Source organism: Vidua macroura, chromosome 4 (assembly GCF_024509145.1).
Source record: "Vidua macroura isolate BioBank_ID:100142 chromosome 4, ASM2450914v1, whole genome shotgun sequence".
Lineage (NCBI taxonomy): Eukaryota > Metazoa > Chordata > Aves > Passeriformes > Viduidae > Vidua > Vidua macroura.
The window spans coordinates 72,030,822-72,045,621 of NC_071574.1; the positions used below are offsets into that span (position 1 = coordinate 72,030,822).

Below are 14,800 nucleotides of genomic sequence, written 5' to 3' on the forward strand. Positions count from 1 at the left end.
GATGTTGGCCATGGAGCAGGAAGAGGGGGAATTCTGTGGTCCCCGAGGGCTGTGCCAAGGGGGACACGGCAGAGATCCACAGGGATCCCGAGGGCACGCAGAGAGATCCCAAGGGATGAGCCAGGGCAAAGTCCATGGATACAAAGATCTGCCCCAATGGCTGGACTTCATCACCCAAGAGATGTCCCACATGGAAGAATTCATCGACCAAGAGCTGTGCCAGGGGAAAGCCGGGGGAGACCAGGAACTGTGCCAAGGGCAAGTCAACGGATGCGAGGATCTGTCCCAACGGGAAGAATTCACCAACCAAGGGGAACTCAAGAGATCCCAAGAGCGGTGCCAAGGGGAAGCCAACGGATACAAAAGCGTGTCCCAATGGGAAGATCTAATCAACCAAGAGATGTCCCACATGGAAGAACTCTTCAACCAAGAGATGTCCCCCATGGAAAACTTCATTGGCCAAGAGCCGTGCCAAGGAAAAGCCAAGAGACACCAGGAACGGTGCCAAGGGAATGTCAAGGGATACAAAACTCTGTCCCAATGGGAAGACTTAATCCACCAGGAGATGTCCCAAATGGAAGGATCCATCAACCAGGAGATGTCCCAAATGGAAGGATCCATCCACCAAGAGCTGTGCCAAGGAAAAGCCAAAAGAGACCAAGAACGGCACCAAGCGAAAGTCAAAAATACAAATTTTTGATACAAAGCTCTGTCCCAATGGGAAGATTTAATCCACCAGGAGATGTCCCAAATGGAAGAATCCATTAACCACAAGATGCCCCAAAGGGAAGAATCCATCCACCACGAGACGTCCCAAATGGAAGAATTCACTGACCAAAACCCGTGCCGAGGGGACACCAAGAGACACCCAGAGCAGCGTCACGGGAACGTCAAGGGACACAAAACTGTCCCAATGGGAAGACTTCATCAGCCAAGAGATGTCCCAGTGGGAAAGACTTTCTTGACCAGGAGCTGTGCCCAGGGCGACAGAGCAGGGGGCACATCCCCGCCCACACCATCGGTGCCAGGGTCAGCGCCCTCCAGCCCTGCCCATCCTGACCTCCAGGGCCTTTCCCACACGGAGCCCGGCACTGATCCCACCGTAGAGAAGTTCAGCATTCCCAAGGAGTTAATCTGAGCTTCCCCTTCCCACCCACCTGGCTGAAGTCCACGGGGAGAAATGCTTCCCACGTGCTCCCCAAAAAGGCAGTGGGTGTTCCAAGCCCTGGCCACGGGCAAAGGAATTAAAGGAATTCCTGAATTCCTGCGGCTCTGTCGGCTGCTAATGAGCACCAGGAGGGGTTGAGTGCTCCAGGGGGGTTCCCAAGTTTGGAACTGAGACGGCTGGGGGCAGGTTGGGACTCATGGAATCACAGAATTGTTTGGGAACAACCCTCTGAGACCATCAAGACCAGCACTGCCCAGGCCACCACTGGCCGTGTCCCCAAGTGCCACATGCACAGGGCTGGTAAATCCCCCCAGGGATGGGGACTCCACCCTGCCAGGGCTGCACAGCCCTTTCCAAGAAGGAATTTTCCAAATATCCAACCTGGCACAGCTTGAGGCTGTTCCCTCTTCTCCTGTCCCTGTTCCCTGGGACCAAATCCCAGCTCGTGGCTCCAAGAATCCAGGGAGTTCTGAAGAGCCAGGAATTCCCCCCTTTTCTCCAGGCTGAGCCCCCTTTCCCAGCTCCCTCAGCTGCCCCTGGAGCTCCAGCCCCTTCCCATGACTGGATCTCCGGTGTCATCCAGAGTCACCAAACCCCAAGGAATGACCCCAAACTCAAGCCTTGGGGTAACTATACAGTAAGAACATTTATTTTCTGGAGACACCTGGAACAGTCCCTCCCACGTCGGATGATCGGAGATGCAAATCCAACCCTCTCCTGCTTTGGGTTTAGTCTGTTCCCAGCTCCGATTTTTTACACCATGGATGTTCCTTCCCGACCCCGAATGCCAAAGGAAATCCAAACACACAGAACTGACTGGCCCCGAAGTGTCGCTCCTGGGAAGCTCCATCACCTGGAGCTCGGCTCCTCCCCGCCGCTGTCCTGCTGCTTGGCCATGAATTTCTGTGGAGAAGGGAGAAGAGATGGTGCTGCAGGGATATTCCAGGATTATCCCCTAAAACCTGGGCCAGGGACACCTGGGCCAGGTTCAGTCAGCTCCTCCCACGGCCAAGGTGGGATTTGTCCCATAAAAACCCCCAGATTCGACACGGGAAGCTCCTGAGGGGAACGTGGCCAAATCTCAGGGATCAGGACTCCCCACAGTCTGGGCATGGAATAAAAATATTCCATATTCCCATTGTATTCCCAAACACCATCAAACGTGAACTCCTGGGGAATTCTCGGCACCCCTGAATCGAAGGATTTGGGGGGACATTCCCGTTTTTCTGGGCAGTACCTCCATGTTCTGCCGGTGCAGGGAGGTCCTGCAGTGGTTGATCATGGAGGGTTCGTCGGCGTAGAAGAGGGAGCAGATCTGGCAGAAGAATCCGGCCTTTGGGACCAGGATGTCCAGAGCTGAGGATACACCACAGTCACCACACACAGCTCCAAGAAATATTCCAACCTCACCTTCCTTTAGCCAAATCCGGGGAATTTGTGATTCCTCAGGGGGAAATCACAGTTCTTAAACATTCCAAAAAATCAGATTTTTCACCCAAGCTGGTCCCTGCCCCACTTCAATCCACAGGTCATCTCCATTTCCAATAAACACACAAATTTCTGGGAATAAAGCAACCAATCCCATGGAAGTTGGAGCAGTTCCTGAAGGACTGACCCCATGGAAAAGTGATCCCTGTTGGAGCAGTTGCTGAAGGACTGACTCCATGGAAAAGTGATCCCTGTTGGAGCAGTTCCTGAAGGATTACCCCATGGAAAAGTGATCCCTGTTGGAGCAGTTGCTGAAGGATTACCCCATGGAAAAGTGATCCCTGTTGGAGCAGTTGCTGAAGGACTGACTCCATGGAAAAGTGATCCCTGTTGGTACAGTTCCTGAAGGATTGACCCCATGGAAAAGTGACCCACGTTGGAGCAGCCTCTTCCTGAAGGACTGACCCCATTGGAAGTGCAACCCACCTTCCTGAAGGATTAATCCCAGGGAAGAGTGACCCACATTGGAGCAGTTCCTGAAGAACTGATCCCATGGAAAAGTGATCTATGTTGGAGCAGCCTGTTCCTGAAGGATTGAGCCCATGGAAGTTGGAACAATTCCTGAAGGATTGACCCCATGGAACTTGGAACAATTCCTGAAGGACTGACTCCATGGAAAAGTGACTCATGTTGGAGCAGTTCCTGAAGAACTGACCCCATGGAAGTTGGACCAGCTCCTGAAGGATTGACCCCATGGAAGTTGGAACAATTCCTGAAGAACTGACTCCATGGAAGTTGGACCAGTTCCTGAAGAACTGACCCCATGGAAGTTGGAACAACTCCTGAAGGACTGACCCCATGGAAGTTGGAACAATTCCTGAAGGATTGACCCCATGGAAAAGTGACCCATGTTGGAGCAGCCTGTTCCTGAAGGACTGATTGATCCCATGGAAGAGTGAGCCACATTGGAGCAGTTCCTGAAGGAAAGACCCCATGGAAAAGTGACCAAAGTTGGAGCAGTTCCTGAAGAACTGACCCCATGGAAATTCAGGAAGTTCCTGAAGGACTGACCCCACAGAAGTTGGAGCAGTTCCTGAAGGATTGATCCCATGGAAAAAGGGACCCACACTAGAGCAGCTCCTGAAGGAAAGACTTCATGGAGGTGATTCATGTTGGAGCAGTTCCTGAAGGACTGACCCCATAGAAGTTGGAACAATTCCTGACCCCATGGAATTCACTACATCCCTACACCCCCATTTCAATTCCCTCCTTTCCAGACACTGAATGTTGGGAATAAAACTCACCACAGGATGGGAACCCTCAGGAGACACCACACTGTACCTCACTAACAATCAATAATTCCACCCGGATTTGGAAATTTCCAGAAAAAAACTTTCCATGAGAGGCTTCCAAATTTAACCAACTAGTTAAACATGGATTTGGAGGAGCCAAGAAAAACCATGGATTCTGGGCCCTGACTTTGAGGTTCACTGTGGTTGTGAAGCACAAGAGGAGGCGTTTTCAAACAGGCAGGAAAGAATCTTCCAGCCAGGAAAACCTGGAGCATTTCAGGGGATTCCTTTGGATTTACCTTTGGGAGTGCTCTGCGTCTTGGGGACACCTGGAAAAGTCGTTTTCTTCTGCTGAGACTTTGGTTCTGCATCTTCTGATCCCATCTGAGCTGCTGGAGACAGAAATGCATGTTGGGATGGAGTCATGGCATCATGGAACAGAATCATGGAGTGATGGAACGGAATCACGGAACAGAATCATGGCATGATGGAATGGAACCATGGAGTGGTCTGGGTTGGGAGGCACCTAAAGGACATGGCCAGGGACATCTTCCACCAGCCCAGGTGGCTCCAAGCCTCGTCCAAGCTGGCCTTGATGTTCCTCACCTTTTGGCTTGGAGATTTCAGCCATTTCATCCTCTGGATTTGTATCTCCTAGAATTCCCATTTCTTCTGGTCCTGCAACAGCAACAATATCTTCGTCATCTTCATCCTCGGGCGGGTTCTTCCCTGGGAAAGTGTTTTCTTCTTCCTCATCGCCTACTTCGTCGACTGTAACAAAGTTCAGTTCCTCTTTAAGGTGATTGAAGTCGGCCAGGAAATCATCCTCATCCTCGTTAACCTCATCCAGAGTCACCAGAGGATTGTCCTCGTTGTCCTCCTGGATCTCATCCACGGTCACCAAGGCGTTGGGATCATCGGGCACCTGGGAGGCCGCGCAATCCCCGGGATTGGTTTTTCCCTCCTCGGCGGCGCTCAGCTCCGCGGGCTCGTTGAGGGGCAGCTCTTCCACCTCCCCGATCTCATCCACGGTCACCAAGGGCTCAGCCTTCAGATCCCGCTCCTCAAATTCCACCCGGGGCCCGTTCCTGTGGGAGCCCGGCTCCTCCTGCTCCGAGATCTCATCCAGCGTCAGCAGCGCCTGCGGGTCCTTCACCGCGTCCGACAGCTCCTCCTCTTCCACCACCTCATCCACCACCACCAGGCCCCGGGGGTCGACGCCCGGCAGCGGCACCGGGGCGTCCTCCTCCTCCCCGATCTCATCCAAGGTGACAAAGGACAGCTCACCTTCGGCTCCGCAACTCTTCCCTTTCCTCTTCTTGGACGCCGGCTCCGAAGGGTTGGCTTTGGGAGCTTCTTTTCTCTTCCCCCTCGGGGGGTTCCGCCGCGGCATCACCGGAGACTCGGCTTCCTCCAGCACCTCGTCCACCGTGACGAACTCGTCCAGGTTAAACGGGAAGAGCTCTTCCTCCTGGGAATGGAATGTTTAACTGTCATCTCCAGCAGGAGCATCCACACATGCTGGATCCAAAAAGTAACCCCAAATTTAATTTGAGGGTGAAAAAAAAAAAAAATGTGTTCAGGGCTTAGATGGCAGCATTGTGCTGAGTAATTAATTTAAATTAACTCAGGTTTTGTTCGGGAAGCCAAAGTCCCTTTGGAAAAATCGCAGTGGTTCAATAGGGGATGAAATTCCATGGGTAAAATTCCATGGATAAAATTCAATGCATGAAATTCAGTGGATAAGGGTCAATGGATAAAATTCAACGGATGAAATTCAGCAGATAAAAACCAATGGATAAAATCCAGGGGGATAAAGGTGAACGGACAAAATTCAGTGGATAAAATTCAACGGATAAAGTTCAGTGGATAAAGGCCAATGGATAAAACTCAGTGGACAAAATTTAGTGGGAAAATTTCAGCAGATAAAATTCAGTGGATGAATTTCAGTGGATAAAATTCAATGGATGAAATTCAGTGGATAAAGTTCAAGGGATAAAATTCCTGCCAATTCGAATTTCTGGGTCCAAAGAGACAAGTGCCCCACCCCGAATGATGCCTCTGATTTCTTCCATTGGTAATTCCAAATTTTGTTACTTTTTCTGCCAAAATGTTCCAGCCCACCCTCACATTTTCATGGATATTTAACACAAGCTGGGAAAGTAGGATTTATGGGATCTGATCCCAGCTGGGGCTTCCTGGCGGTCCCGGCTCCGTGAGTCTGGAAATAGGGACTGAGAGATCCAAAGGGAATGGATCCAAAGGGATTCCAGCACCCCAGAGCCCATGGGATCCATGGACACCAGATGGAAAAAGGGCAGGAATTTGGTGATCCCATTTTGGGAAGAGGGGAAAGATTCCTAAGAGCAGGAATGTAATGGAATCCTGGAATGGTTTGGGTTGGAAAAGACCTTAAATCCCATCCAATCCCACCCCCTGGAATGTCAAAAATCCCCTTTTCTATACACTCCATCCTCTTAATTCCACAGTTTTCCATCCTTACCTCCTTCTGTTTTCCAGCGCTGCCGGTGCCGTTTTTCCCAGCTGCAGCACCACTCCCACCAGGAGCCTGCAAAATGGGACAAAAAATTCCATGAAATCCCAGGAAATCCCAATCCTCGCGGAGCACAGCTTTGTTCGGATCAAGGAGCTGCTCTGGGATGTCCCCACAGCTCCAGGGATTTGCCACCAACAGGTGACACCTGGCTCAGGAGCCTCATTTCCATCTGTGCAGGGCTTGGAAAAGCAAATTCCAGCTCCGCAGAGGACACGGAATTTATTCCCACTTGGAGCTGCTCCAAGGAATTCAGTTTGGATTCACTTCTGGAACAACTTCCATAGGATTTTCCAACCAGTTCCACCCTCGTGGTGCAGCTAGAAGGACCAGGTTGCCCAGCAGCACCTCTGGTGGCCCCGGGATTTATGGAAAAGGGACGATCCCAGAAAACCAGAGTGGGAGGGAACACCAGGGCATTCCTGCTCTCCTCACCTGATTCCCGCTGGGATCCTCCCTCGTGCCAGCTGTTCCACTCTCTCCCTGCTGGCTCTGCTTCGAACTCGCCCGAGATTCCAGCTGGGAATCCTTTTCCTGCTGGGATGAGCTCTTCCCGCCGTCTCCCTGTGCATCCACTCCGGAGTTTCCGTTCCCTTTCCATTGGCTGCTCCCAGTTCCCGGCTGAGCCGTGGTTTTGGGTGGGATTTTCTTCTCCAGCCCTGCTTTGGGAGGGATTTTCTGCTCCCCAGCTCTTCCCAGGGAAGGCTCGGTGATCCTGATGGGAATTCTCTGCTTCAGGATGTCCGGGACGGACACCACTGCCTTCAAAAGGGTTTTCCCAATGCAAGAATCCTTCAGGGATGCAGCGGGATTTACGTTGGATTTTGCAGCTCCCATCCCTTTATTTTGTGGGATTTTAACCAAATTTCCCACGCGGATCTCACCAACAGCATTCCCAGAGTTTTCCCCACCCTTGGATGGTGTTTTTCCAGGTGTTTTCTCCAGCCCTGTCCCAGCCTTGCCCCAAATCTTCCCTGGATTTTGCCCGATTTTGAGCACGGATTCCTCCGCCGTCGCCTCTCTCTCTGCTCCAGTCACATCCAATTTTTTCCCTGGAGCTTCCACAGTTTTTGGGACAGTTTTTGGGACAGCTTTCCTCTCCGTGGACGTTTCACGGCTGCTTTTCCCAGCCTCGGGAACAGGAGTTTTCTCCGGAGCAGCCGGCTCCGTGCTGGGCTGGGTGACAGCGGGTGACACCGCGGGAGCCTCCTCCGAGCTCGGGGACGTTCCAGGGATGGCTCCCGGCGTTCCTCCGGCTGCCGGCATCGCCTTGCTGGATGATTCCGGAGGTTCCACGGCGGGAGCAGAGGGTTCCTCATCCTCCTTTTGGATTTCCAGCTCCGGCTCATCCCGAGCTACGTCCGTCCCCGCTCCGGAAAGCGGCGCCGGTTTCTCCTCCGACCTCGCTCCGGGCGATTTGCTGCCAGCAGGATCCACGGGAATTCCAGGATCCGATCCCTCCATGTCCATCCCTGAGGGCGATTCCCTCGTTGCTCCTCCTGGCTGCGCCTCGGGAATCTCCAGTTGTCCCGTTGGAATCTCCTCCGGGACATTTGAGGTGGGAATTTGGCCTTTCCTGGCCTCTCCCGATGGATTTCCAGCTGTTTTTTGCAGCGTTCCCGATGCCTCTGGAATTTTTTTCAAGGCAGAGCTAAAAGCATTTAAAAGAAACAAAAATCAAACCATGGGGGGAGAATTCCAGAATTCTCAGAAAGCGCTGGATGCCACCGGTGGGAGTTTTCCTGGAGCATCAGGAAATGAGGTTGGGAATTCTGTGGGAAAAGGCGACAACTTGAGGTGAATAATTCACATTTTGGAGACCTCAGGCTTTGGAAAATTTCCATCCCACAGAGGGAAAATCGGGAATATCCAACCAAAAGGCAGCTCCCGGATAAGGGAATTAGAGGAGCTTTGCTCTGTCTGCAGTGCCCAATCCCAAAAGAGCAGGTTTGGATTTGGGATTGGATTTGGGGTTAAAATCCCTGTTTTCCCCCCCGGGATAACACAGCCCGAGGTGCCACAGGATGGAGATTTCCAGGGAATTCCAGAGACTCTTCCCTGAAGGAAAGAATCCCACAGGATGAGCTTGGGAAGCGCTGGAATTAGGGATGGCTGTGCCTGGAGCACCCGCCCATTCCAGCAGAATTCCAGCAGGGAATTTCTACTCCAAAACCTGGAAAAAAACCAGGATTGTCCAGGAGAGCGGGATTTGGGATCCTCCAAAGGATCCCCCAAAAAATCCAAAGGGATTTTCCCATCAATTCAACATTTCTGGCTGTGCTCAGTTTGTTTTCTACTGGGATTCATGGGAAACTCTTGGGATTCATGGGAAACACAGTCTGGGAAAGGCAGAGCCTATGAGTGGAGTTTAATTAATTAAAGCTTCAGAAAAATAATGAATAATTAAAATAATAATTTAGCTGTTTTCTGCTCCCTGAGAAATGGAACAAAATGATTATGTGGAAAATATGTGGAGCAGGGAAAAATGTCGATTTTCCAACTTTTCAGGAGCTGGGATTCATGGAAAAGTCACTTTTTAATTTTAATTCTAAATTTAAATTTTAATTCCACTTTTCTGGAATCAAGAAGTGGCTGTGAGGAAGAGATTCCCATTTATTTGGGAATTAATGCTCCCAAAATTCAGCAGTTTTATGAAATGACAAGGAAAGAAATGAGATCTGGGAATACAGAGCTTTTCCATAATGGAATTCCTTAGGATCGTCCTCACACAGTTTTGGGGTTTTAACAACAAAACTCATCCAGAAATCCGAGTTAGAATCACAGAAGAAAAGGGATCAAGCAATATTTAACAAAAATTCCTAAAAATTTCTGGGAATTCAGCAGTTGGGAAGAGGAATTCCAGAGGCAGGGATAGAGATGCAGGATGGAATAAAAGCAACGGGAGGAGCCAGGACCTGAGCAGGGGAAGGAAAACTCCACAAAAAATTGGGATTTCACCCCATTTTTCCACGAATTTTTAACAAATCCCAAATATTTTGGCTCTGGAGCACATAGATTGGGAAGGAGGAGCAGCAGGACACAGCTGGAGGGAGGCTCAGCAATCCCTAATCATGGATAAACATTCCAAGAGGGAAAAGAAATGGATAAAATTCCCAAAAATTCCCAACAATTCTCACAGGCCGTACCTTCCTTTGCTCCCATCCTCTCTCTTCACTTCCCTTTTCCCGGTTTCAGCCTGGAAAACAAAGCCCCAGGTCAGGATTTCCCAATCCCAGAGGGATCAGGGTGGGATTCTCACATCCCACCACCCCAAAGGAGGCACCGGGACGACAGAACTCCAGGGAATTGTTCCCAATCCCATTCCCAGGATGAGAATTCCACCAGTGAATGTTCATCCCTCCTCCAGGGCCGCTGGGGTTTGGAGCAGGATGGAGTTGGGGCACAGGGAGAAGGATCAGCTCCCTAAAATCCCACTCCTTAACCCTATCCCTAAAATCCAACCACTCCTAATCCCAAAAATCCAACCATTCCCTATCCCTAAAATCCAACCATTCCCTATCCCTAAAATCCAACCACTCCTAATCCCAAAAATCCAACCATTCCTAATCCCAAAAATCCAACCATTCCCTATCCCTATCCCAAAATTCCAATGATTCCCAATCCCAAAAACCCAACCATCCCATATCCGTATCCCTAAAATCCAACCATTCCCTATCCCAAAAATCCAACAATTTCCTATCCCAAAAACCCATTCCTAATCCCAAAAATCCAACCATTTCCTATCCCAAAAATCCAACCATTCCTTAATCCTATCCCTAAAATCCAACCATTCCTAATCCCAAAAATCCAACCATTCCCAATCCCAAAAATCCAACCATTCCTTAATCCTATCCCTAAAATCCAACCATTCCTAATCCCAAAAATCCAACCATTCCCAATCCCAAAAATCCAACCATTCCTTAATCCTATCCCTAAAATCCAACCATTCCTAATCCCAAAAATCCAACAATTTCCTATCCCCAAAACCCAACCATCCCATATCCCTATCCCAAAAATCCAACCATTCCTAATCCCAAAAATCCAATCATTCCTATCCCTAAAATCCAACCATTCCTAATCCCAAAAATCCAATCATTCCTATCCCTAAAATCCAACCATTCCCAATCCCAAAAATCCAACATTCCCTATCCCTATAATTTAACCATTCCTAATCCCAAAAATCCAACCATTCCTAATCTTGAAAATCCAACATTCCTTATAAACCCACTCCCTATCCCTAAAATCCAACCATTCCCTATAACCCCCCCCACTCCCAATCCCTAAAATCCAGGATTTATCCCAGATTCCTCCTTCTCCTTCCAGGAATTTTCCCCTTTTTTTTTTTTTTTTTGGCATTTCAGGGCTTTTAAACTCAGACATTTCCAGGAAAATCTCAGGAATGAAACCCTGAAGTGTTAAAAGTAGCATGAAAATTCCCGAATTCCTCACTCCCAGACCCAGGGAAAAGCTAAAAAGGTGGATTTGAACCTCAGCATTCCCACAAATCTCTGAGGGGTGTTCCCTCACCAGGAGCAATTTCAGGAATCATCTTTTGAAGGGAGTTTATTCCTTAGGATTTTTAGAGTTGAGGAAAAACTTCAGGATTTGGAGGTTTCCTCTGGCACAAATTGAGGATAAAAAAATATGGAAAAAAGAGGGATTATTGTGAATTTAGGGAAATTTAGGATGGGAAGAGATGGGAAAGCATTTGGAATATGATTTCCTGATGGAAAGGAGGGATTGATTCCTTTGGCACTTGAGGTGGAACCAGCTGGGAATGGGATCCCAAAGTCATGGAATTGGGAAAGGAACAGGGAATGGGAGCTGCCAGGATGGAATTCCCAGGGAGCCAGGCTGGGAGAGCTGGGAATGTTCACCTGGAGAAGGGAAAATTCCAGGGAATCCTCAGAGCCCCTTGCAGGGAGAGGGAAAAAGGGGGGGAAATGGGAAAAAAAAAAATCCTGATGCTAGGGGGAAAAATCCCAACCCTGAGAAGAAACAATCCCAACTCCGAGGGAAAAATAGCATCCTTGAAGGAAAAAATCCCAAACCCCGAGGGAAATCCTAATCCTGAAGAAAAAATTCCCAACCCTGAAGGGAAAATCTCAACCCTGAGTCAGAAATCCCAGTCCTGAGTGGGAAAATCCCATCCTTGAGGGAAAAAGTCCCAAACCCTGAGGGAAAATTCCAACCTGAGGGAAAATCCCGACCTCGAGGTAAAAATCCCAATCCTGAGGGAAAATCCCAACCTTGAGGGAAAATGCCAATGCTGAAGGAAAAATTCCAACCATGAGGGAAATCCCATTCTTGAGGGAAAAAATTCCAAACCCTGAGAGGGGAAATCTCAAACCTGAGGGGGAAATCCCAACCCTAAGGGGGAAAAAAAATCTCAAACCCTGAGGGAAAATCCTGGTCCTGAGGGAAATCGCATCCTTGAGGGAAAAAATCCCAAACCCAGAGGTAAAAAGTCCCAAACTCTGAGGGAAAATTCAAACCCTGAGGGAAAATTCCAACCCTGAGGGAAAATCCTGACCCTAGGGGGAAAAATCCCAACCCTAACAGGAAAAAATTCCCAATCCTGAGGGAAAAATACCATCCTTGAAGGAAAAAATCCCAAACCCCCAGGGAAATCCCAGTCCTGAGGGAAAAAATTCCAACCCTGAGGGAAGAAAATCCCAATCCTATGGGAAAATCTCATCCTTGAGGGAAAAAAATCCCAAACCCTGAGGGAAAATCCCAATCCTGAGGAAAAATTCCAGCCCAGAGGGAACATCCCGGCCCTGAGGGAGAAAATGCAAACCTTGAAGGAAAAAAATTCCAACTCTGAGGGAAAATTCCAACCCTGAGGGAAATCCCATCCTTGAGGGAAAAAGTCCCAAACTCTGAAGTAAAATTCCAACTCTGAGGGAAAATCCTGACCCTGAGGGGAAAAAAATCCCAATCCTGACAGGAGAAACTCCCATCCCTGAGGGGAAAATACCATCCTTGAGGGAAAAAATCCCAAACCCTGAGGGAAAAATCCCAATCATGAGGAAAAATTCCAGCCCAGAGGGAACATCCCGGCCTGAGGGAGAAAATGCCAACCATGAAGGAAAAAAAATTCCAAACTCTGAGGGAAAATTCCAACCCTGAGGGAAAAAAATCCCAAACCCTGAGGTTTGGGAAATCCCAACCCTGAGGGAAATCCCATCCTTGAGGGAAAAAGTCCCAAGCTCCTGAAGTAAAATTCCAACCCTGAGGGAAAATCCTGACCCTGGCGGGAAAAATTCCAACCCTGAGGAGAAAAAAATCCCAACTCTGAGGGAAAAATACCATCCTTGAAGGAAAAAATCCCAAACCCTGAGGGAAAAATCCCAATCCTGAGGGAAAATTCCAACCTGGAGGGAACATCCCGGCCCTGAGGGAGAAAATGCCAACCCTGAGGGGAAAAAAATCCCAAACTCTGAGGGAAAATTCCCAACCTGAGGGAAATACCATTCTTGAGGGAAAAAGTCCCAAACTCTGAGGGAAAATTCCAACTCTGAGGAAAAATCCTGACCCTGGCAGGAAAAATCCCAACGCTGAGGGAAAACAATCCCAATCCTGAGGGAAAAATATCATCCTTGAGGGAAAAAATCCCAAACCCTGAGGGAAATCCTAATCCTGAAGAAAAATTCCCAACCCTGAGGGGAGAAAATCCCAATCCTATGGGAAATCTCATCCTTGAGGGAAAAAAATCCCAAACCCTGAGGGAAAAATCCCAATCCTGAGGAAAAATTCCAAGCTGGAGGGAACATCCCGGCCCTGAGGGAGAAAATGCCAACCATGAAGGAAAAAAATCCCAAACTCTGAGGGAAAATTCCCAACCTGAGGGAAATACCATTCTTGAGGGAAAAAGACCCAAACTCTGAGGGAAAATTCCCAACCTGAGGGAAATACCATTCTTGAGGGAAAAAGTCCCAAGCTCTGAAGTAAAATTCCAACCCTGAGGGAAAATCATGACCCTGGCGGGAAAAATCCCAACCCTGAGGAGAAAAAATCCCAACCCTGAGGGAAAAATACCATCCTTGAAGGAAAAAATCCCAAACCCTGAGGGAAAAAGTCCCAAACTCTGAGGAAAAATTCCAACCCTGAGGGAAATAGTCTCAAACCCTGAGGAAAAATTCCAACCCAGAGGGAACATCCCGGCCCTGAGGGAGAAAATGCCAACCCTGAGGGAAAGAAATCCCAAACCCTGAGGGAAAATTCCAACCCTGAGGGAAAATCCTGACCCTGAGGGGAAAAAAATCCCAATCCTGTCAGGAAAAACTCCCAACCCTGAGGGGAGAAAATCCCAACCCTGAAGGAAATCCCATCCCATTTTTGCAGGAAGGTTCTCCCATCCCCCAAAAAAAAAACCCCAGATGGTGGAAAACGTGGAATTTTTACCTCAGGAAGGTCTCTGTGGGAGGACAAGGAGCAGGTGAGTGTGTGCTCCCCTATGGAATAAGGATACTGCTGCAGGAAGCTGTGCATGGAGCGCGCGGATTTGGGGCTGTCCAGCTGCAGGATGGCCTGAGGGAAAAAAAAAAAAAAAATCCTGGTAATTCCTTAATTTCTGGATAAAATAAAGGGAAATCCTAAACCTGCTGGAATCTCTTGCTCGTTTCCACCTTCCAGGTGCAAAAAGGGTTAAAAGTCACCTTAAAATGTCTTAATTTGGGTCCTAAAGGTGGAAGTAACTTGGGTTTTTTTTGGGATTTAAAAGATATTTTTTCTTGGATTTGGCGATTTTCAAAATATTTTCTGGGTTTTTGGGGGATTTTCCTTGGGGTTTTTTGGGATTTAAAAAACATTTTGAATGATTTTTGGGATTTAAAGGGTATTTTCCTTGTTTGCTTGGGATTTTAATGATATTTTCCTTGAATGTTAAAGAACATTTCCATGGGGTTTTGCTTTTTGGTTTTGGGATTTAAAAACCAGTTTCTTGGGTTTTTTGGGATTTAAAGGGTATTTCCCTTGTTTTTCTTGGGATTTGGTTTTTTTTTTGTATTTAAAAAACATTTTCCTCAGGTTTTTGTTTTTTTTTTTTTTTTTTTTTTGATTTAAAAACCATTTCCTTTGGTTTTTATTTTTTTTGATCCAAAACATAGAAAATCCTAAAAAAAACCCATCAATTCTGCCATTCCCATTCTCTCCAAATTCCACAAAAATCCCCCCCAAAATTGCAAGAAAATTGCCAAAAAATCCCCCCAAAATTTCCCAAAAAATCCCAAGAAATTGCCAAAAAAATCCTCCCCCAAAATTCTGAAAAATACCTCAAAATACTGCAAAAATTACCAAAAAAAATCTGCCAAAAAATACAACAAATATTCAAAAATAAATCCTCCAAAATTTAAA

The 14,800-nt window shown here is 48.1% G+C and overlaps 1 protein-coding gene across 1 annotated transcript in view; it reads right to left on the minus strand.

Annotated features, from left to right (window-relative positions):
* Window positions 1–1,789: 1,789 nt before the first annotated feature.
* ZNF638 (zinc finger protein 638) overlaps window positions 1,790–14,800 on the minus strand; it is a 50,690-nt gene continuing 37,679 nt past the window's right edge. Inside the window, exons 15-22 of the mRNA XM_053976689.1 lie at window positions 13,850–13,975; window positions 9,589–9,638; window positions 6,878–8,093; window positions 6,392–6,457; window positions 4,495–5,359; window positions 4,188–4,280; window positions 2,406–2,524; window positions 1,790–2,071 (exon numbers count right to left, since the gene is read on the minus strand). Coding sequence (XP_053832664.1) covers window positions 2,018–2,071; window positions 2,406–2,524; window positions 4,188–4,280; window positions 4,495–5,359; window positions 6,392–6,457; window positions 6,878–8,093; window positions 9,589–9,638; window positions 13,850–13,975 — 2,589 coding nt within the window. The 3' untranslated portion in view covers window positions 1,790–2,017. The remainder of the gene's footprint in view (window positions 2,072–2,405; window positions 2,525–4,187; window positions 4,281–4,494; window positions 5,360–6,391; window positions 6,458–6,877; window positions 8,094–9,588; window positions 9,639–13,849; window positions 13,976–14,800) is intronic.